The 20,030-nt window shown below is 41.7% G+C and overlaps 1 protein-coding gene across 1 annotated transcript in view; it reads right to left on the bottom strand.

Annotated features, from left to right (window-relative positions):
- MED12L (mediator complex subunit 12L) overlaps positions 1–20,030 on the bottom strand; it is a 507,362-nt gene that overhangs the window by 85,331 nt on the left and 402,001 nt on the right. The window contains exons 21-25 of the mRNA XM_075861497.1: positions 19,742–19,873; positions 16,254–16,481; positions 13,546–13,687; positions 10,423–10,543; positions 2,801–2,902 (exon numbers count right to left, since the gene is read on the bottom strand). Of these exons, the coding sequence (XP_075717612.1) occupies positions 2,801–2,902; positions 10,423–10,543; positions 13,546–13,687; positions 16,254–16,481; positions 19,742–19,873 (725 nt within the window). The remainder of the gene's footprint in view (positions 1–2,800; positions 2,903–10,422; positions 10,544–13,545; positions 13,688–16,253; positions 16,482–19,741; positions 19,874–20,030) is intronic.

The following is a 20,030-nucleotide window of genomic DNA, read 5'->3' as shown; positions in this document are numbered from 1 at the left end:
ACATGTGGGATGTTTCTAAAAACTGCAGAATCTGGGCAATAAAATATTGAGTTGCATTTCTTTGGTAAAACCTTCTGTGTTACAAAAAAAATGTATTAGAAATCAATTATCGGCAAAAAAATAAAATGTGTACATTTTACCTCAACATTGCTTTAATTTCTGTGAAACGCCTAAAGGGTTAAAACACTTTGTGAATGCTGATTCGAATACCTTGAGGGGTGCAGTTTTCAAAATGGGATGATTTATAGGGATTTTCTAATACATAAGGCCCTCAAAGCCACTTCAGAACTGAACTGGTCCCTGAAAAAATGGCCTTTTGAAATTTTCTTTCAAATATGAGAAATTGCTGCTAAAGTTCTAAGCCTTGTAACGTCCTAGAAAAATAAAAGTATGTTCAAAAAACGATGCAAACATAAAGTACACATATGGGAAATGTTAATTAGTAACTATTTTGCATGGTATTACTATCTGTTTTACAAGCAGATACGTTTCAATTTAGAAAAAGGCGAATTTTTGCACATTTTCTCTATATTTTGGTGTTTTTCAGAAATAAATACCAAATTTATCGATCAAATTTTTCAACTAACATAAAGTACAACATGTCACAAGAAAACAATCTCAGAATCGCTTGGATAGGTAAAAGCATTCTGGAGTTATTACTACATAAATTAACACATGTCAGATTTGAAAAAATCGGCTGTGTCCTGAAGGCCAAAACAGGCTGGGTCCTGAAGGGGTTAAGGTCAGTGGCGTAACTACCGCCGTAGCAGCCGTAGCGGCTGCTACGGGGCCCGTGGCATGAGGGGGCCCGTGTCGCCCGCCGGCATGGGCCCCCACTATGGCCGCAGGCTCCGCTAGCAGCCGCTATGGCTACTACAGCGCGACGCCACTGAACACTACGGCAGAGCAAGGAGGTATCTCCCCGCTCTGCCATTAAACAAAAGACATGTATCCCCTATCCACAGGATAGGGGATACATGTGTGATCGCTGGCACTGATAGGGAGAACGGGGGACTGAAAGTCCCCTGAAGTTCTCCATCACAAACCTCGGACTTCCGGGGTCTGTATCGGCAGCTCCATAGAAATGAATGGAGCGCCGGTCGCGCTTGTGCGCATGCGTGACCAGCGCTCCTTTCATTTTTATTGAGCTGCGCAGACGCCGGAAGTCAGAGGTTAGTCATGGAGAATTTGGGGGACTTTTGGTCCCCCGTTCTCCCTATCGCTGCCAGCGATCACACATGTATCCCCTATCCTGTGGATAGGGGATGCATGGCGTTACCTACAGGGGGGGGACTCTGCATGGCATTACCTACAGGGCGGGGGACTCTGCATGGCGTTACCTACAAGGGGGGGGACTCTGCATGGCGTTACCTACAGGGAGGGGGACTCTGCATGGCGTTACCTACAGGGAGGGGGACTCTGCATGGCGTTACCTACGGGGGGGACTCTGCATGGCGTTACCTACAGGGGGGGTACTCTGCATGGCGTTACCTACAGGGGGGGACTGCATGGCGTTACCTACAGGGGGGGACTCTGCATGGCGTTACCTACAGGGGGGGGAATCTGCATGGCGTTACCTACAGGGGGGGGACTCTGCATGGCGTTACCTACAGGGGGGGGGCTCTGTATGGAGTTACCTACAGGGGGGGGACTCTGTATGGCGTTACCTACAGGGGGGACTCTGCATGGTGTTACCTACAGCGGGGGGACTCTGCATCCTTGTAGGATTGATTCCTGAAAACGGCTGTTAAAAACTGATCCATTAACTTCTATGGGAGCTGTGAAAACGGGCAAAAATAGGACATGTCCTATTTTTTGACAGCCAGTATTCACTGGCGATTTAAAAAAAAACGGCTGTGTAAACACACCCATAGAACTGCATTTTTCTGAAAACGTCCGTGTGATGGCCATTTAAAAAATGTCCGTCACGTGGTCGTTTTTCACTGTCATGTGAATGTAGCCTAATGAAACTTGCTTTGTGCACTGCGCCACAGTCATGCTGAAAAAGAAAAGGCCCTTCCCTAAAACTGTTAAGTTTTCTCTTCACTGAAACTAAGGGCCTAAACCAACACCTGAAAAAATACCCCATAGCATTATCTCTCCCCCACCAAAGTTTACAGTTGGCACAATGCAATTAGACATGTAACGTACTCCTGGCTTTCGCCAAACCCAGACTTTTCCACAGCTCCAGAGTCCAGTGCTTTACACCACTCCATCCGACACTTGGCATTGTGCTTGGTGATGTGAGGCTTGTATGCAGCTGCTCGGCTATGGAAACTCATGCCATGATGTTAATGCCGTGTAAGGTTTGGTACGCCGCAGTTATTGAGTCAGCAGAGCGTTGGAGACTTTTATACACTTTGAGCTTCAGCACTCGGCAACCCCGCTCTGTAACTTTACGAGGTCTGCCACTTAGTGTCTGGTTGCTGTGATTCTTAAACAATTCTACTTTGCAATAAAACCGCTCACAGTTGATCGTGGAATATCTAGGATGGAAGAAATTTCACAAACTGACTTGTTACAGTGGTGCCGTCCCATTACAGTACCACGCTGGAATTCAGAATATATGGATAGTGACGCCAGGGTCTTCTCCAGTAGCGGAAACCCCTGGCCAGGGCATCAAAAACGCTTGAGAGAACGGTTGAGGAAGGTCCTGTCTGACTGAAACGTCGCATCGGGTGAATAAAGCTCCCACTGGTTTGGATGTGTTGCCTTATTTCTCTCTTTTTGTCAACAATTATATATAAGACATTTTGTTTTTAAGATGTTTAATTTCTGCTAGTATAAGGAACAAACTCACCATTTGTGACTCCAAATGTGCTGATCTGCGGTGTTCTCAGCAGATGTAAAAGGAGACGGCATGTCATTCTGGCACCTGGTTCAGCATCTGAGTCACCACAAGCTGTAATGAAAAGATCTATCAATATGTATGTTAGTGTTCATTTAAAGGGACAGTCATCAGCCCTGCATCATTTTATTCATCTGTATAAAAGTCTAGTCAGAGTCTTTTTGTAAAAACAGAATATTGTAATGTGTATAAATGTACTTTCATGTTATTTGTTTTTGTGTTACAGTTGTGTAAGGCCAGGACTACACGACGACTTTGACCATGACACAGGTCGCGTCCAAAGATCATTGTGCCGTGCTGCGAACTTCACAGTAATGTAAGTGAATGTGGTCGCTTTGTGAACCCGCAAGTTGTAGCGTGCGCAACACCACAGAAGTTACGCGGTTTGGGATTTCTTCGGAATATGGAGGCGCGGACGCAGTAACTTGCGACCACATTGACTTTCATTACCAATACAGGCAAAGCGACTAAGCGATGTTTGGCTGCCTGACCTTTGTCGTGGCCAAAGCCGCCGTGTAGCTCTAGCTTAAATCATATTTTTTAAACCCATAAGCCTAATTTGGGCCTTAATGACGAAGGGATTTTTTTTTTTCAGTTTTTCTTATCTTTGAATTCTGAAAGCCATAACTTTTGTATTTTTAATTCGCATAGCCGTACGAAGGCTTGTTTTTTTGCGGGACAAGTTGTATTTTTTAATGCCACTATTTTGGGCTAATGTATTTAAAAAAAATTTGGGTAAAAGTTATATGAGGTTAGGAAAAAAATAACAATTTTGCCACTGTTTTTCTTTTTAGTTTGTTTTTACGACATCCATCGTGCAGAATAAATGACATGATAACTTTATTCTTCAGGTGATTAACTCATACCAAATTTATATAGTTTTTTTTTTATATTTTTCTACTTTTCTACTTTTGCACAATAAAAATATTTTTTCTACAATATATTTAGATTTTGTGTTGCTGTATTCTAAGAGTCAACATTTTAAATTTTCCTTTGATAGAACTTCATGAGGACTTCATTTTGCAGGACAACTTTTCGTTTTCATTTAGTACCATTTTGGCGTGTATACAACATTTGATCACTTATTATTCAGTATTTTGGAAGGTGAAATGAAGAAAAAACATAATTTTCTTTACAATGTTCACTGTGCAGGGTATTAAAATATGTTTATTTTATGGAACTAGTTGTTACGGATGTGGCGATACCAATTATGTGTCAATTGTTTTTTTCTTAAAATGTTTTTCTTTAACCCTTTTTTAACTTATTTCTAGTCCCGCTATAGGCCTTGAAAATGTTATTTGCTAATCGCTTCTATAATACATTGCAATACTTCTGTATTGCAATGTCACTGTTACACCGACAGCCAGCCTTCCTCTGGCTTACTTACATGACAGACCTGAGGGTGATTGTTTTTACCCCAGCTGCCATGGCAACCCATCGGTACCCTACAGTCACGGAGCGCCAATGAGCTAACAGAGAATACCCCCCTTGTCTAACCCCTTAGATGCCGCAGTCAGCAATGACCGCAGCATTTAAGGGGTTAAGTGACCATGATTAAAGTTATCTCCGATCTCTGTCATTAAAGCGGTTTGATAGCTGTTTAATACAGCTGGCACCCACAGTGATATTATGGGCACAGCACCTATGCCTGCGCAATCACTGTATAGTATTACTACATAGTTCCCTTAATGTAAAAGTACGTGTGAGAATCAGGAAGTGTGTGACTGTTTATATAAATGTGTCCTTCCTTATCAGTCCTCTTATCTTAATATATCTTGAGATGAGTGGCGCCCGATGACTAGCTTTAGAAAAACAACATGATTTTGCGATACCCTGTCACCAGATGTCTATGCTATATGCGCCTGTGTGACCACCCAGTGGTTTTTATGCAAATTTCAGCCTTTCAAGGGTTTTGCTAGCATGTTGCGATATTGTATTGAATTGGTTTCATGAGAAATTGGAGTACATAACAAAACAAAATAACGAAATTCAAGCAAACGCCTGAAACTGCAAGCTCATTGCATCCAGAGGAGGTAAACAGTTGAGCTTGACAAAGAACTGTGTCAGTTTTTACTCCGCCATTCCTCTTGCGGGGCGGTCACAATCAGACCCCCTCACCTGGCAAGGGGTTCCGTGCCTCTTGTCCCTGTGCTCGGTTCACTTTCTACACACATACAGGTGCTGGGACTCTGAGTTATGAGTTGGGAGAGATATGGATATGTGTGTAAAGTGCACTTATGCAATTGAAATGATAAGACTACAAGACAAGTATTTATGTTGCATTTTAGAGTTATACGATAAGCTTTTGGTATATTGTAGTATAGTGATGCCTTCTTTAATATAGAGTGATTAATTTAAAGTATAACTACTTCACTGAACCCCAATACTGCAACCTCATTCTCATGTGGTCACCAATGTATTATCTTTCCTAGGAAAATGCAATTTTTGCAACGTCATTATTGCCATAGAGAAGGCAAAAAAAAAAATCACCTGCAATCACTAAATTAAATTTTTGCAAGGTCTGTTCTGGGCCGTGAAAACGAACGCCGATCAATGTAGCAGCTTGTTGATCGTCGCTCGTCTGCTACTTTCACAATGTTCTGCCAATACAATCAGCAGATCAACGAGCGTTTACTCGCTCATCGGCTGATTGTTGCCCTGTTAACACAGGGCAATGATTAAGAACGAGCGTTCATATGAACGCTTATTTGGCTGATTATTGGCGCGCGTAAAAGGATCCTAACTCTCGTATCTCCGCTTCTTGGACCCTTAGATTGTTACATAGAGATGGATTGGGAGCTAGGCTTTAAATGGTACATTTTAGGTTGGAGTTCCCAATAAATTACCCTATAAAGGGGATGAGTCAGGTCTCCTATGCTGCTCTATTTGTATATTCAGTGTTACAGGGAATGCTGTCAATCACTATGTGTGAGCTAGATGCTATTGTCTGAAATGGCACCCACTACTCACTCTGAGCATACCTTAAGAGCCCCACCAATAATCCTAATTCTCTTAGGGACTTCCACCATGCATCCTAACTTGCAGACTAGCAAATATAAACATATCTTACATTTTAATATAAATCTTTAAATTAAACTTTATATTTTTACAAAATCAGCCGGTAGGCGGTGGTCACACAGAAGCATAAAGGTAAGGAGCCATGCAAAAGGCTTTTAAAATTTAACAAGTCTGAAAAATTAAATAAAGAATTTCACTTGCGGGACCGGAATATTATATTACCACTTTACAAAGCATTAGTGAGGCCTTATCTAGAATAAGTTCATAGAAAGGATGCCCTGGAGTTAGAAAAAATACAAGGAAGAGAAACTAAACTAATAAGGCGCATGGAGAATCTAAGTTATGAGGAAAGATTAATAGAATTAAACCTATTTAGCCTTGAAAGGAGACGACTAAGGGGGGACAAGATTAACTTATATAAATATATAAATGGCACATACAAAAAATATGGTGAAATCCCGTTCCATGTAAAACCCCCTCAAAAAACAAGGGGGCACTCCCTTCGTCTGGAGAAAAAAAGGTTCAACCTGCAGAGGCGACAAGCCTTCTTTACCGTGAGAACTGTGAATCTATGGAATAGCCTACCGCAGGAGCTGGTCACAGCAGGGACAGTAGTTGGCTTCAAAAAAGGCTTAGATAATTTCCTAGAACCAAAAAAATTTAATCTCCTATGTGAATGTGTAGAATTTTTGTTTCATCCCTTCCCTGTTTCCCATCCCTCGGTTAAACTTGATGGACATGTGTCTTTTTTCAACCATACTAACTATGTAAGTATGTAACTTGTGTGTCTGTTTAGGGTTGTGAAGACGTTTTTTATTTTTCTATGCCTCTAATTTCATAAGAATATGGAAGTTTGTATTAGTTCATTGGATACCGTATTACGGAGATGTTTAGCACAATATATCAGAACATGGAGTGCCTACTACTCCGCAGTACTAAGACCCAAGGACTTTGTGTGCCTCAATACAGGCTCCATGCTTTAGGTATATATAGGTTTTAGCATCAGATTAATAAGAATTATATCTTATTTATAAGCAAATGGCATTTCAAGACCAACGTCTGCTACTAGAGCTAAAATAAGGTAGGGCTGATGCTTTAAGTAGACCAATTAATATATTGACCACATATGTCAGTTAAGTCAAGTTGTATAAAAAAAATGTTTCAGTATTTAATTCCAAAAGTCAGCAGTACAATAAAAAAAGGTGTTTGAAAATTGTATTTCTACAAAGTAGGTGCCCACGGTATACGATCATAGTCCAAACGACCTTCCAAGCATTAAAAATATGAATTAAACCGCAGCAACCTAACAGAATGCAAAGAAATAAAGTTTTAATTATCAGACATGTGCAAGTTTTCTTTCCCCAAGCCTTGAGAATGACCCCCTGAAAGAGGAAAATGTCGCACATGTCTGGTGAATAGAAACCTGTGGATTTTTTTTGCATTCTGACGGAGTGCTGAAGTTCTTTTGTATTTGGTATGTTGTATTATTTGTCTGGGCTGGGACAAGGGTAGGCAGGTCATTGAAGTCGGGGGCACAGATTATAAATCCAACTAATTGAAAAATGTGCCTGTGCAGCGGATAATGCTGTATGACAGAATCATATATATTTACATGTTACAGGCACGAGCATGAGCCAAACGTGAACGTTACTGGGAGATTCAGGATTGCCAGCTGCCAGCTCAACAATTATTCATCCGACAGCTGAGGGTATATTATAACAATGTAGAATAGTGCAGACAAACCACATGTAAATACATATGTATTTTATCAGTTTTATGGCGTTTATGGTTTTCTAAAACAATTACTGCATTTATTGTAAAAGTGTGCCAAAACTGAATGTATTTCTATCTGACGCCGCCATATTCTGATCTTCAGGGACTAAAGGCTATGGACAACTATGACATGGAAAACAAATATATTGGTTACCTAAGTTTCAGACTGCAATCTTCATTCATTCTCAGACCACATAATATGCTGTTTGTAAGCTGCTCCTAGTTTCAGACTTTTCTCATGTGGGCATCTCCTCCAAGTAATACTTGCTAGATGTGAGGTCTGTGACTCCAGGCTGCTACTGCTTTCCCTTGTTCACATGTGTCAGCACAGCATTATTCCTGTATTGCTTTCTTATTTTACAGCCCATCAGGGATCTCTTCTTCCGTGTGCATACAGAAACTAAGGGTCCTCTTACACGGCCTGACATGGGCCATGTAAAGGAGAGCCGATCAATGAGACAGCTTGTTGATCGGTGCTCGTTTGCTACTGTCACGAGGAGCTATGTGTGGGGACGAGTGCTCGTTACTACGATAGCTCATCTCCATACATTTCTATCATGTCGGCAGCACATCTCCCTGTTTACAGAGGGAGATGCGCTGCCGACAACGATAATATTTTCGGCTGCATACACGATACAATCAGCCAATAAATGAGCGTTTGCTCGCTCATCGGTTGATCGTTGCCCTGTTTGCACAGGGCAATGATCGGGAACAAGCATTCATATGAACGCTGGTTTGCCCAATTATTGGCCCGTAACTATTGGCTTGCCAAAGGGTCCTAACTTTCCTGTCTCAGCTTCCTGGACCCTTTGATTATTACATAGAGATGGAGTAGGAGCTAGGCTTTAAATACTTAAATAGTACATTTTAGGTTGGAGTCCCCCCAAATATTTCCCCATAAAGGGGATGAGTCAGGTCTCCTATGATTGGGAATGAATGTTCTATATAAAGGCCCTAATACTGAAAAGTGTGTGATTCCCCCATTCCTCCCCCCCCCCTTGCAGAGCCTGAGTGCTACATAGCCAGTGTGATCTCTCTCTCCTCACCCTGTAAGCTGCCTTGAGAGTGCTCTCCTCCTTATCTTCTTTCTGATCTGCTGTGTTCAATCTCCTTCCCCTGCCAGTAGCTATCTCTAGCACTAAGGGAAGGGCAGAGCAGAGGGAGCAGAAGACATCAGCCCTGACAGGAGCAGTACGCTGTCAGATTTATGTAATAAATGAGCAGGACAACTTCTATGTACAGGAGTTGTCTACATTAAAGAGAAAAAGATACTGGGCGCTTTGTGATGGAGTACCCTAGGCATACCTCCCCACTTTCAACGAATGTAAAGAGGAACACAGCAAAGTTTGTTATCGTTAAGTCATGTCTCTAGTCCATGCCCAACCCCTGTCCATGGACACCCAGTTCCCTTTGTGCCCCCACACAATAATAGTGCACTCATTTGGGTAAAAAACAGTAATAGTGCTCCTTTGTGCCCCACGTACTTTCATAGTGCCCTCTTTGTATGGCACACAGCAATAGTATCCCCATACAGTGATGATACCTCCTTAGTGTCCCCTCACAGTAATGATGCCCCTTGGTGCCACCACAAAGTATCACGCCCCTTTAGTGCCCCCACACATTATCATGCTCTATTAGAGCCCCCACACAGTATCACGCCCCTACAGTGCCCGCAACACAGTATCATTCCACCATAGTGCCCTTACACAGTATAATTCTCCATAGTGCCCCACACACAGTATAATTCCCGCCATAGTGCCTGCTCACACAGTATAATGCCCCCATAGTGCCTGCTCACAAAGTATAATGCCACCATGGTGCCTCCTAAAAAAAAAAAAATATACACCTGGCCCCAATTCCATGACGAATAGAGGTGGTCCCTCTGGAGGTATATTTAGGACTGTGCCTGTGTGTGGCTCAGCACAGGCAGGCACGATGACATCACTGCATCGCACCTGCTTGGGACAAGCTGCTCGTGGCAGGCATTACATGGTGAAAGGTTAAGCTGGTTGCTCAAGGTTCACTGCACCACCATTGTATTCAACTACATCTGCGTCCTAAGGACGCGGATACAGTTAAAACCGGGAAATGCCACAGGCCTCGGGAGGCATGCCTCAGGTAAAAATGTAAATAGCTTATCAGGTTGTGGGTGTTTAGGCACAACGCTACCAAGAAGTGTCAAATGGAGTGTTTCTTGTCGCTGCTCCTCCTCTAGGTGATCTGAAGAATCCATGTATCATCAACAGTGATAGTAAGAGGGTAGTTAAAACACAAGGAATTTTGGCGCTAACATAGTATATGACATGGTATATATCAGTTCACAAATTCTTTGTGTTTTTCTACCCTCTTACCATGTATAGGAGTGGCATGGACTCTACAGCAGCAAATTCTTAGGAGATTTTCAGAGAAGAGTATTTAGAAACTGCTTAATGCTTAATTTTGCATTTAGGGAGCACATGAACAGTAAAAAAAGTCAATGCAAAGGTGTCCATAGCCTGGTTGAGGTGGGGGATATTCTAAAAACTCCTGTCTTGGGCACCAAGAGAGCTTGTCCTTTATCATAGAACACATTCTACATATTGCTAAAGACTACAAGATGTGTAATCTTAATGCAAAGGCCTTGCTATTCCATTTCTTACAGACATTACATCAAAGGCAAGTGTGTTACAGAACAGCCAGAGGAGATATAGAGGTGAAAATGCATACAGGTTATTATGTTATAAATCATATTCTGTGGTGTCATCCGTCTTAAGGGAAACAGCCCTTTAATTCAAGGGTGCTACCTGCAGCCAGTAGGGATGGAAGAGTGACATGCTGAACCACGTCTTCCAGTGAAAAGCAATGCCGTGCTATTAGAAACGCAACAAAAGTGGCCAGTGAGTCATGAAAAGAGAGGTCGCTAACCTAGAAAACAAGAGGAAAGTCAGAATCAACAAGTATTTCAAGTGGAAGAGACACATTTCACTTACTAACATGAACCACATTTTTATCACAGAAATTTTAAGTGTAATAGACAGTGAATGCAGGCTCAAACTGATCATGTGTGCTTTAATCCAGTTATTTCATAATTTCCCATATAATCATTACCCAAAACCTATTTGGTAGTATAACAGAATGTCTTATTTTATACATTTATTTTTGCTAATACAACATAATAAAGGACAAAAAGATTTGTTTTGGGGCTAAAGCATAAATGGCCTATCCTTAGGGTAGGCCATCAATGTATGATTGTCGGGGTCCGACCCCTGGACCCCATTACAACAAATGGTCTCTGAAGTGCTGTGGCCCCTTTAATGTTTACCCAGGCACAGTGGCTTATCTGTATATGTACACCTGTGCCTTGTACTACTAGTAATTCCTATAAGATACAATGATCTGGCCGTTGCCTAATAAGACTTTTCATTTACCCAATTAAAATCCATTGCATAAATCAATCTAAATTTAGGTAGTTTTGAAAAAATATATAATTTTATAATCTGCCATATTGTTGCATGTGTGGTACTTATAATACTCCTATGCATTATAAGGGATATTGCAGTTACATTGTTTTCATCGGAGCTAGATGGACTATTATAACCATTACTTCCTAAATGCAAATGGTCGTATGGGTAAAATTCAGCTGAGCTCCCATAATATTTTCCTGCAGAGAAAGCTCTGTGCAGACATTGAGCCAACAAGGAATACTGGGGGATTTCAGCGCTGAAGCCTGCATTACTGTGAATGCAGCTCTGGATTTATAATACAGGCTGTAACTCTGGATCAGTACAAGATAAGTAATACAAAGTATTTACACAATTTTATTATGAATGCCAGAGTAAACACCTACAGAGTTTCCAATGTGATTTGTATTTATATGCATAAAAAACCAATGGGAAGTTATTGGTAGTAAAACAGATTATGCAGGATTTCCTAAATTTACTGCGGATCCTCCTTTACACAGTAAATATTAATTCATTACTTTGACGTTTCCTGATGAGCATATTATATAAGAACAATAAGTTATAGTGTAATTAAATGTTTGAAAAACTTCTGACATGTCAGAAGTTTGGATTGGTGCGGGTCCGAGCACTGAGACCCCCACCAATCGCTAAAACTAAGCAGCTGAAGCTCTTGTGTGAGCGCTCTGCCACTTCATGTCTATTTGGCTTTTTCCGGAAATGAATATATTGGAGTACGAACTCAATAGAAAGTCTATGAGCCCGTACAGCGATACATTTATTTCCGGAGAAAGCCGAACAGACACGAAGCGGCTGAGCGCTCACACAAGAGCTTCAGCTGCTTCGTTAGAGCGACTGGTGGAGGTCTCCGTGCTCGGACCCCCACCAATCCAAACTTCTGACATGTCACTATGACTTTTCAGAAGTTTTTCAAATGTTTAGTTACCCTTTAAGGCTTAAGGCCCTTTTACATGGGCCAATTATCGGGAAAACGGGGAAACGATCAGTTCTTCAGCTAATTGTATCATTTGTGCAGCAGAGAATATTATCATTGTCAGCAGCACATCTCCCGATGTAAAAAGAGAGACATGCAGCCAACATGATAGAAATGTATGAGGACGAGCGATCGTAATAATGAGCGTTCGTCCACATATATAGCTCCTTGTGAAAGGAGCAAACAAGCGCCGATCTACATAGTATATAATATATACTTCGTATATCATAACTTTGTGTAAGTTCTAACAAGGTCTTGATGTTACTCTGATTAGAGTGTTACCTGTAGATTGTCACAGTTTCATCTGCTTCCAGGCTGGGCAGCCGATTAGATGATCGCTATGGTCAGCCTGCTAGAGTACTGTACCACCAGATCAATCAGCTGTCAGGTGCGGCATCCACTCATATAAGGGTATGTCCACACGCTTAGCAAAAAATGACTGAAAATACGGAGCTGTTTTCAAGGGAAAACTGCTCCTGATTTTCAGCAGTTTTTTTTTAGCAAACTCGAGTTTTTTAAGGCCGTTTTTGGAGCTGTTTTTCTATAGAGTCAAAGAAAAACGGCTCCAAAAACGGCTCAAGAAGTGACATGCACTTCTTTTTATGGGGCGTCTTTTTACGCATCATTTTTTTCAAAACGGCCGAGTAAAAAAACACCCCGTTGGAACAGAACGCTGTATTTCCCATTGAAATCAACGGACAGATGTTTTGAGGCGTTCTACTTCCGATTTTTCAGCCATTTACGGCCCGAAAAACGGCCAAAAATAAGACGTATGAACATATCCTAAGGCAGATACCCTATTTAAAGTGCCTCCTCCTGGTCCCATGTGCCAGTAATTGTTTATTCTATCTGGCTCTGCTACTGCTGCAACCATGCCAAGTATGTTAGTGTTTGGACCTCTCTGGTTTGACTTTGACAGTCCTTGTTGTTTTTTTCTGTGTACAGACTGCGCTGAGTTCTGATTTCTCTGTGTTTCCCTGAATGTTCAGACCGAGCAATTACATATCACTACGTTTTCCATGTACTTCAGTAATTGAATTATCTCTGCTTGTCAGTTAAGTTTCTTTGTTTGGACCCAGCTCTTCTTTGTTAGGTGCTTTTAGTTACCCTTTTACTGACATTGTCCTGCAGGATTTATTAAGTGCTTTCTGGTTTACCTTTTACTTTTCAGGTGCTGTTCTACTCGTACTACCAGTCTGCAGCTGCCCAGTGGTCATCCTGATATTCCATAGCTTCTAACAGGGATCGCTCAGGGTTACTAGGAGGTTCCTTATAGTGGGATCGCTCTTATCAGGGCTGCAGTCCAGCAGTAGGTAGGGCTTCTCTACAGTTAGGGTCTTTTTAGGGTTTGCCTTGCAAAACTCAGAGGTTGTTTACTCAGTAGCTTGCACCAAGTCTGACTGCGTTACCTTTTTGAGTTTAAGAGTACCATGACATAAAAAGCTGGACATACATATTAATATAATGCCACTTACGTCCACACTGCAGAGTAAATCATTAAAGCCCCACATATGATTGGAAGAACAACAGAGAGCCTTCAGTACTCCCAGCCATTCTGAGCTCAATATTGTACAGCAGGCAGTCAGCTCGGCACACAGGTTAGATATATCATTGATCCTATAGTAATAAGACATCTCATTAATGCTCTTTACTGGAGAGCAGGGCAATAACAAATCAGTTCCTTGAATCAGAAGCAATGGTAAAGGAGGGCCACTTATTAAAGGAACAAGATAAAGATACATTCATAAGGATGAACTTTTTATTAAAAAAATATTTGATTATAATGTTTCCAGGATCTATCATGATTAGTTTCTTTTTTTATCATTGAGATCAATGGGTCAAAAAAATGTGAAAACTGATAGCAATGATTATTTGTCATCCACTTAGATCAGTTAGAAAAGAAAAATACTGGGCGGGGGGGGGGGGCACAGCGGGGGAGTCAGGGCAAGGCAGCACTTATTTAGAAGACGTGCAGCAGGATAGGTGCACGTCTACTAGGACACTCCTCTCTGACGCTGCACGCAGCACACACCGCCAAAGAGGGGCAGGTCAGCAAGCGAAACAGAGCGGCCTGTGATTTGAAAGGTGAGGCTGAGCAGCAGACAGAGCGCCGCTTACTGCGCTCAGCCTCCTGCCCCCTCTAATTTAAAAGTGATCTGCCAATGGTAGGAGGGGTTTATAGTGCAAGGGGGAATGTCAGAGCATCCTTCTGACAGCAGAGGCCTCTGTGGGGGGAGAAAAATTCCCCCCATAGAGTCCTCAGTAGTTAGCATACTGCAAGCGGGGTCTGAGCATCTGACTGACTGCAGAGGGCTCTATGGGGAGGGGGTAATTTCTCCCATAGAGCCCTCAGCAGTCAGTTAGATGCTCAGACACCCCCCTTGCAGTATAATAACTACTGAGGGATCTATGAGAGGGGGATTATTCACCCTCTGCTGTCAGCAAGATGCTCAGACCCCCTTGCAGTATAATTCCCCCCAGCATTGGTCGATCACTTTTAAATTAGTGGGGGCAGGAGGCTGAGCGCAGTATAATCCTTCCTCATAGAGCCCTCAGTAGTCAGATGCTCAGATCCCCCTTGCAGTATAATTTCCCCCATAGTGCCCTCAGTAGTTATTATACTGCAAGGCAGGGGGTATCTGACTACTTCAACTGTAACAAAACTTTGAAAAACTTCTGACATGTTATATTGACATATCAGAAGTTTTGATCAGTCAGGGTCCAAGCACTGAGACCCACAACGATCGCTACAACAAAGCGGCATAAGTGCTCAGGTGAGCACTGTGCAGTTTCGTTTTTGATCAGCTTTCCTCGGAGAGGTGTACAGGCTCATAGACTTTCTATTGAGCCCTTACACCACTCTGAGAAAAGCCGATCGGAAATTAAGCAGCACAGCGCTCCCCTGAGCACTTCTGCCGCTTCGTTTAACCGATCAGTGGGGTCTCAGTGGTCGGACCCCTACCGACCAAAACATCTCAGAAGTTTCTTAAAAGTTTAGTTACAGTTGAAGTAGTTAGATACCCCCTGCCTTGCAGTATAATAACTACTGAGGGCGCTATGGGGGAAATTATGCTGCAAGGGGGATCTGAGCATCTGACTGCTGAGGGCTCTAATTATTACTAGGAGTCCCTGCATTAGCTTTTTCTGGCACACAGGACCTCCCAGATGTGCCAGAATTTCTCTCATTTCTATTTCAGCACAGGGGAGCAGAAAGAAGACAGAAAACTGCTTTAGGTAAGTATACGCTTTTTTTATTGTTAATTTTTGTTTTACAGGTTCTGCTGGACCATTTGGACTACGTTGAAGATTTGTTGGACTAATTGAATGATTTACGCTTTATTTTTATTTTTTTTAAATAATAAAATGGTCAAAGAGAGTTGTGTGGGGAAGTTTTTATTTCAACTAAAAAAAATTCTTATGCCTCTGTTTTTTTTTAATACTTTATTACCACCTTGGTAATGGCAGTCGTCTGTTTGACAACTTCCATTACTAAGGCAGGGTTTAGCGTTAGCCTGTAACAAGGCTAGTACTAACCCTCTATTATTACCCTGGTACCCACCGTCACCTGAGGTATTAGGAAGAGACGGGTACAATCCAGTACCCGACTATCTGAAATAATGGTCAGGTACTGTGGCGGACACAGGCTGGTATTACCAGGCTGTGAAGGGACAAAAAACTTGGGCCTTCCCACCATGGTAATGTTAGGATGTGGCTGTTTTATTGTATCTGTCTGGTTTTGAAAAATGTAGTAATTTAAAAAAATAAAAATAAAAAAATAATTGAAAAAACCATGTGGGGTCCCCCCATTTTTTATAACACCTCTATTATAAAACAGTAGGCAAATAATAATCACACTATTGACAATAGGTGATGGGGATAAATCAACGCCTCTCCCTGCACAGTGACCTCTGTGTCACAGAGCATGCTCACAACACTCTCCCATAGAAATCAATAGGTAGTTTTCTCTCCATGTCCAGGAGTCCGCTGGTACAAATTACTAATTGCTGCAGCCCAGGTAAAATGGCTGCCTGAATTATCATACACAGCAAATATAAAAAAGATATTCACTCAGAGGACAGAAACAGATTAGAAAAAATATTATGTGTAAGTCTCTATATTTTTAAGTAGTAAACAAATATTGGGCGACACATTGCTTTTGATAATGTTTGGGCACAGTGCTTACCTCTCGGCATCTTGGTGCCCCATACAAATATTCATGAGAACATTGCAGACAAAACTGTAGCGATTTGCTGCATTTTCACTGAGGATCTTTCCCAGCATCATGTGATTAATATTATGAATGGAAGGGTTCTCTATAAAGTCTGCCATGAAGTCTGGATCCCACAGCACATTAGAGTTGGAGGGCTGTACGCTGCTGTATATTGTCTGCTTTACCTTTGAACAAGCACTACTGGAGAGGTGGAAAAAATTTAAACAGGGGTATTTCTATTACCGTTCATTAGTCTCGCTATAGAGAGGAACTTGTGCAGTTTACATAAGCAATATATTGTAATAAGGCAATCCTTGAACTCGGCATTAGACAGCGACCATTACTGACAGCGCTCAGTGGAAACACAAATATGTAGTGAAGATAAAGGCAGGCAGAAATCTCATTGATATATTGACTTAAGTTAATGGTGAGGCTTCCTATCAACCAGAATTTTCTAATATTAAAATATGTCATTGTGCATTTTATAAAAGAGTAGTTCCATAGTCAGAGGTCCAATTGTAGTGAATTAACATATTTATGGTATAGCTATTAGCTTTCATTTCACATACAGCTATTCTTTCTATATCATTTCATCTAGTATATAACTGTTGTTAGAGGGGTTTTCCCATCATGGGCAATTAAAAGTCCGACAGATGTGGATCCAACCTTTTGGGACCCGCACCTATCTCTAGAACGGGGCCCCCTAAACCCCGTTCTAGCTTGCTCGGCTTCCGCTGCCTCCCGGGCACATCCTGGTTAGGTGGTTGGGCGTTACGGAAACAGCCGAGCTCACTGAGCTACGCTGTTTCCGTAACTCCCATAGAAGTGATTGGGAGCTCTGGAAACAGGATAGCACAGCGAGCTACGCTGTTTACTTAGCTACCGAGTTCTGGCAACAGTGTAGCTCACCGTACTACACTGTTTCAGTAACTCCCATTCACTTCTACGGGAGTTAAGGGAACAGTGTATCTCAGCGAGCACTCGGCTGTTTCTCTAACGCCCAACCACCTAGCCAGGAAGTGGCCGGGAGGCAGCGGAGTAGAGTAAACAGGGTTTAGGAGGCCCCGTTCTAGAGATAGGTGCGGATCCCAGAGGTGGGACTCACATCTATCTGACTTTTATGGCATATCCTGCGGATATGCCATAAATGTTCAAGATGGGAAAACGCCGTTAAGTCTCAGACAATGCACACCTTCTTAGGTAAATGATAATACTCTGCACAGTACCCTAACCCTATTTGGTCTTGCATGTTCACTATAAAATGTCTTCATCTGAACAATTGTCTCATAAGTGCAGAGATGGAGGGACATACATGTAAAACTAAAATTGTGTCTTTGTTCTTGGTGACATCAACACCGATCCTAATGGTTCCCATTTTGATGGAACAGAAACTTGAACTAAACCCTAATGGATCCCATTATAAGTCAATGAGGCTTATTGAGGTTTCATCAAAGTTTCTGTTCCATTCAATACTGGCAGAACCCTCGACTGAGTATCACAACGGGTCGGCGACGTGAATAAAGCATGATATATATTTGTGGGGGGCCGGTATATGTAAAGATCCTTGACTTTTTTTGTGGAAAAATTTTGTAACCTCTAATCTGCAGTGTATCATGTTAAAATTATACATATTCAGTTTGGGAACTGATGGGATTGATCAACGTTAAATGTTTTGTATTTTCAAGCAGGACATTGAACTACATACGGTTGTAGCCACGTTCAATTAAGGACATATGTTTGTGATCAACGTGAATCTGTTGTTATGGAATTAAATAACAGCTGGTGTAACACATTACAAGATAGTTACCTTTTATCAGGTATTTTGGGAACAGCAAATAAAACACAAAAATGCTACATCCTGCCAATGAAAATGTGTGAAGCATGACATAAAGGTGCAAATGCATGTCTGTTTGTGGACTTTACAGTATATTTAACAGGTCTCAAGCCTTTGTTTTATAGCTGTAATTTCTATTAATGCCTCCAATTTCATACGCTGGCCCTGCACAGTTTTATTCTGTCAGATTCCATATGAATCCGACAAAAAAAAGAAACGGGGCATGCCCCATCAGATGCCATATTACAGGGTTGCGCTAGGAAAGAATATCTCCATAATATAATGTTACCTAGAACAGGTCACCTATGGCTGGGAGCATTCTCAACAACTGCTGCATTCAACTCCTCCTGGTTGTGGGCTTGCGGCTGGGGTGAACAAGGGTCACAGACACCTGTACTGGAAATCGGTGGGGGTCCGACCGCTGGGACCCCCACCGGTCTATTAGTTAACATCTATCCAGTGGATCAGTGATAACTTGTAGTAACCAAAATGCTCCTTTAAGTTGTAAATAGAGAGTGATTCATGGAAAATAAAGTATGAGAATGAGCCAGTTCCATGAACCTGCAAAGGTCTACGCCACCAACAACCTAGCTAAGATGACATGCCAGTGGAAGGCTAGAGGCCGAACGCCTTTTGTGGGTCAGGAATTGCATCAGTTACTGCAACAACAGAAGCAGCAGCAGCAGCAGGCTAAGCACCAACATTAACCAGAAGTTTCCTGTAGTTTAGTGCTGGTGTAGGTGGATGGGCAGCTGGGAGGCTTTTTTTTGGCTACTCGGGTGTGTCTTCCACTTAATGGTGTGATGATGGTACATGTGATGTACCATGGTTGTAGTGCCCACATGTGTGCCAGCACTGCTTTGGCCAACCTTCTGTTTGTAAAGACTGAAGATGGCCACAGAGAATCCAGTGTGGTGAAGAAAAAATGCCACACTGCAGATAAGCAAAAAAGTCTCTGGACACTTCAGGAGGAGTTGGCATTCATATATATAAAAAAGAACTAGTCTTTACAATTTACAATATATGTTAATTGTTATATTTTATTGACCAATAAATTGAATTTAGGAAGGTCATAAAGCAGCTTGCTACGACTCCACAATCTATAATATTTGGCAAAATGCTGTTCACTGGCGCTTGTCCATGACATTTAGTTGGGATTTACTGTTCATTATACACTGCTCTGAACTATTATAAATGACTATTTACTTGTATAAACACTTATTGAGTTTTTAGGACTGCTGCATCCAAGCAAACAGACTGACTTGGTTGTTTATTCAGTTGATTTATGTGAAAAGCCCAACAAAATCCAGCATGCTTGAGAAGAGGGTGGAGGTCCCATCATTGGGGTTACTGACTATGGATTAGAACTATGGTTTGCCAAGTGGCTGTGTACAAGGAGAAATGTTTAGAGTCAATCCCTGAACTCGGAATAAATGCAGATTCCTGACTAGAGATGCACAGCATAGATCTACAAAGGATTACTACAAAAAAAGGCAAATGAAGGTAATCTCATTTTAATCTCTATTTGCAATCTTATATTAATGATAATGTTTCTTAAAGTTTGAATTGTTCCCTATTGACTGTGGTGTTAAAGTTATTGTAGGTAAATGTTAATGTTCCCAATTACCTGAACAGATCTCCAAATTTACTCCTTAAGTGACTACATGATACATAGAGGTCATACAAATAGGCCAAAATACAGCGTTCCGGAGAGGAGCATTCTGATGGATTGACAACATGCTTGACGACACCACACAACCTGCAAATACAACAGATTACAGTGCTATTTTCCTGTAGTATTCTGTATTATTCACTTTTACACAATTCACACAATACAATAATGATTTGGTAACAGAATCTGTGTATTTCTAGTCCCTTGTTTCTGTCCATTTACCAGGTGGTTGTATATTATAGAT

Source organism: Rhinoderma darwinii, chromosome 4 (genome assembly GCF_050947455.1).
Source record: "Rhinoderma darwinii isolate aRhiDar2 chromosome 4, aRhiDar2.hap1, whole genome shotgun sequence".
NCBI lineage: Eukaryota > Metazoa > Chordata > Amphibia > Anura > Rhinodermatidae > Rhinoderma > Rhinoderma darwinii.
This window is presented reverse-complemented; position numbering and strand designations above follow the sequence as displayed.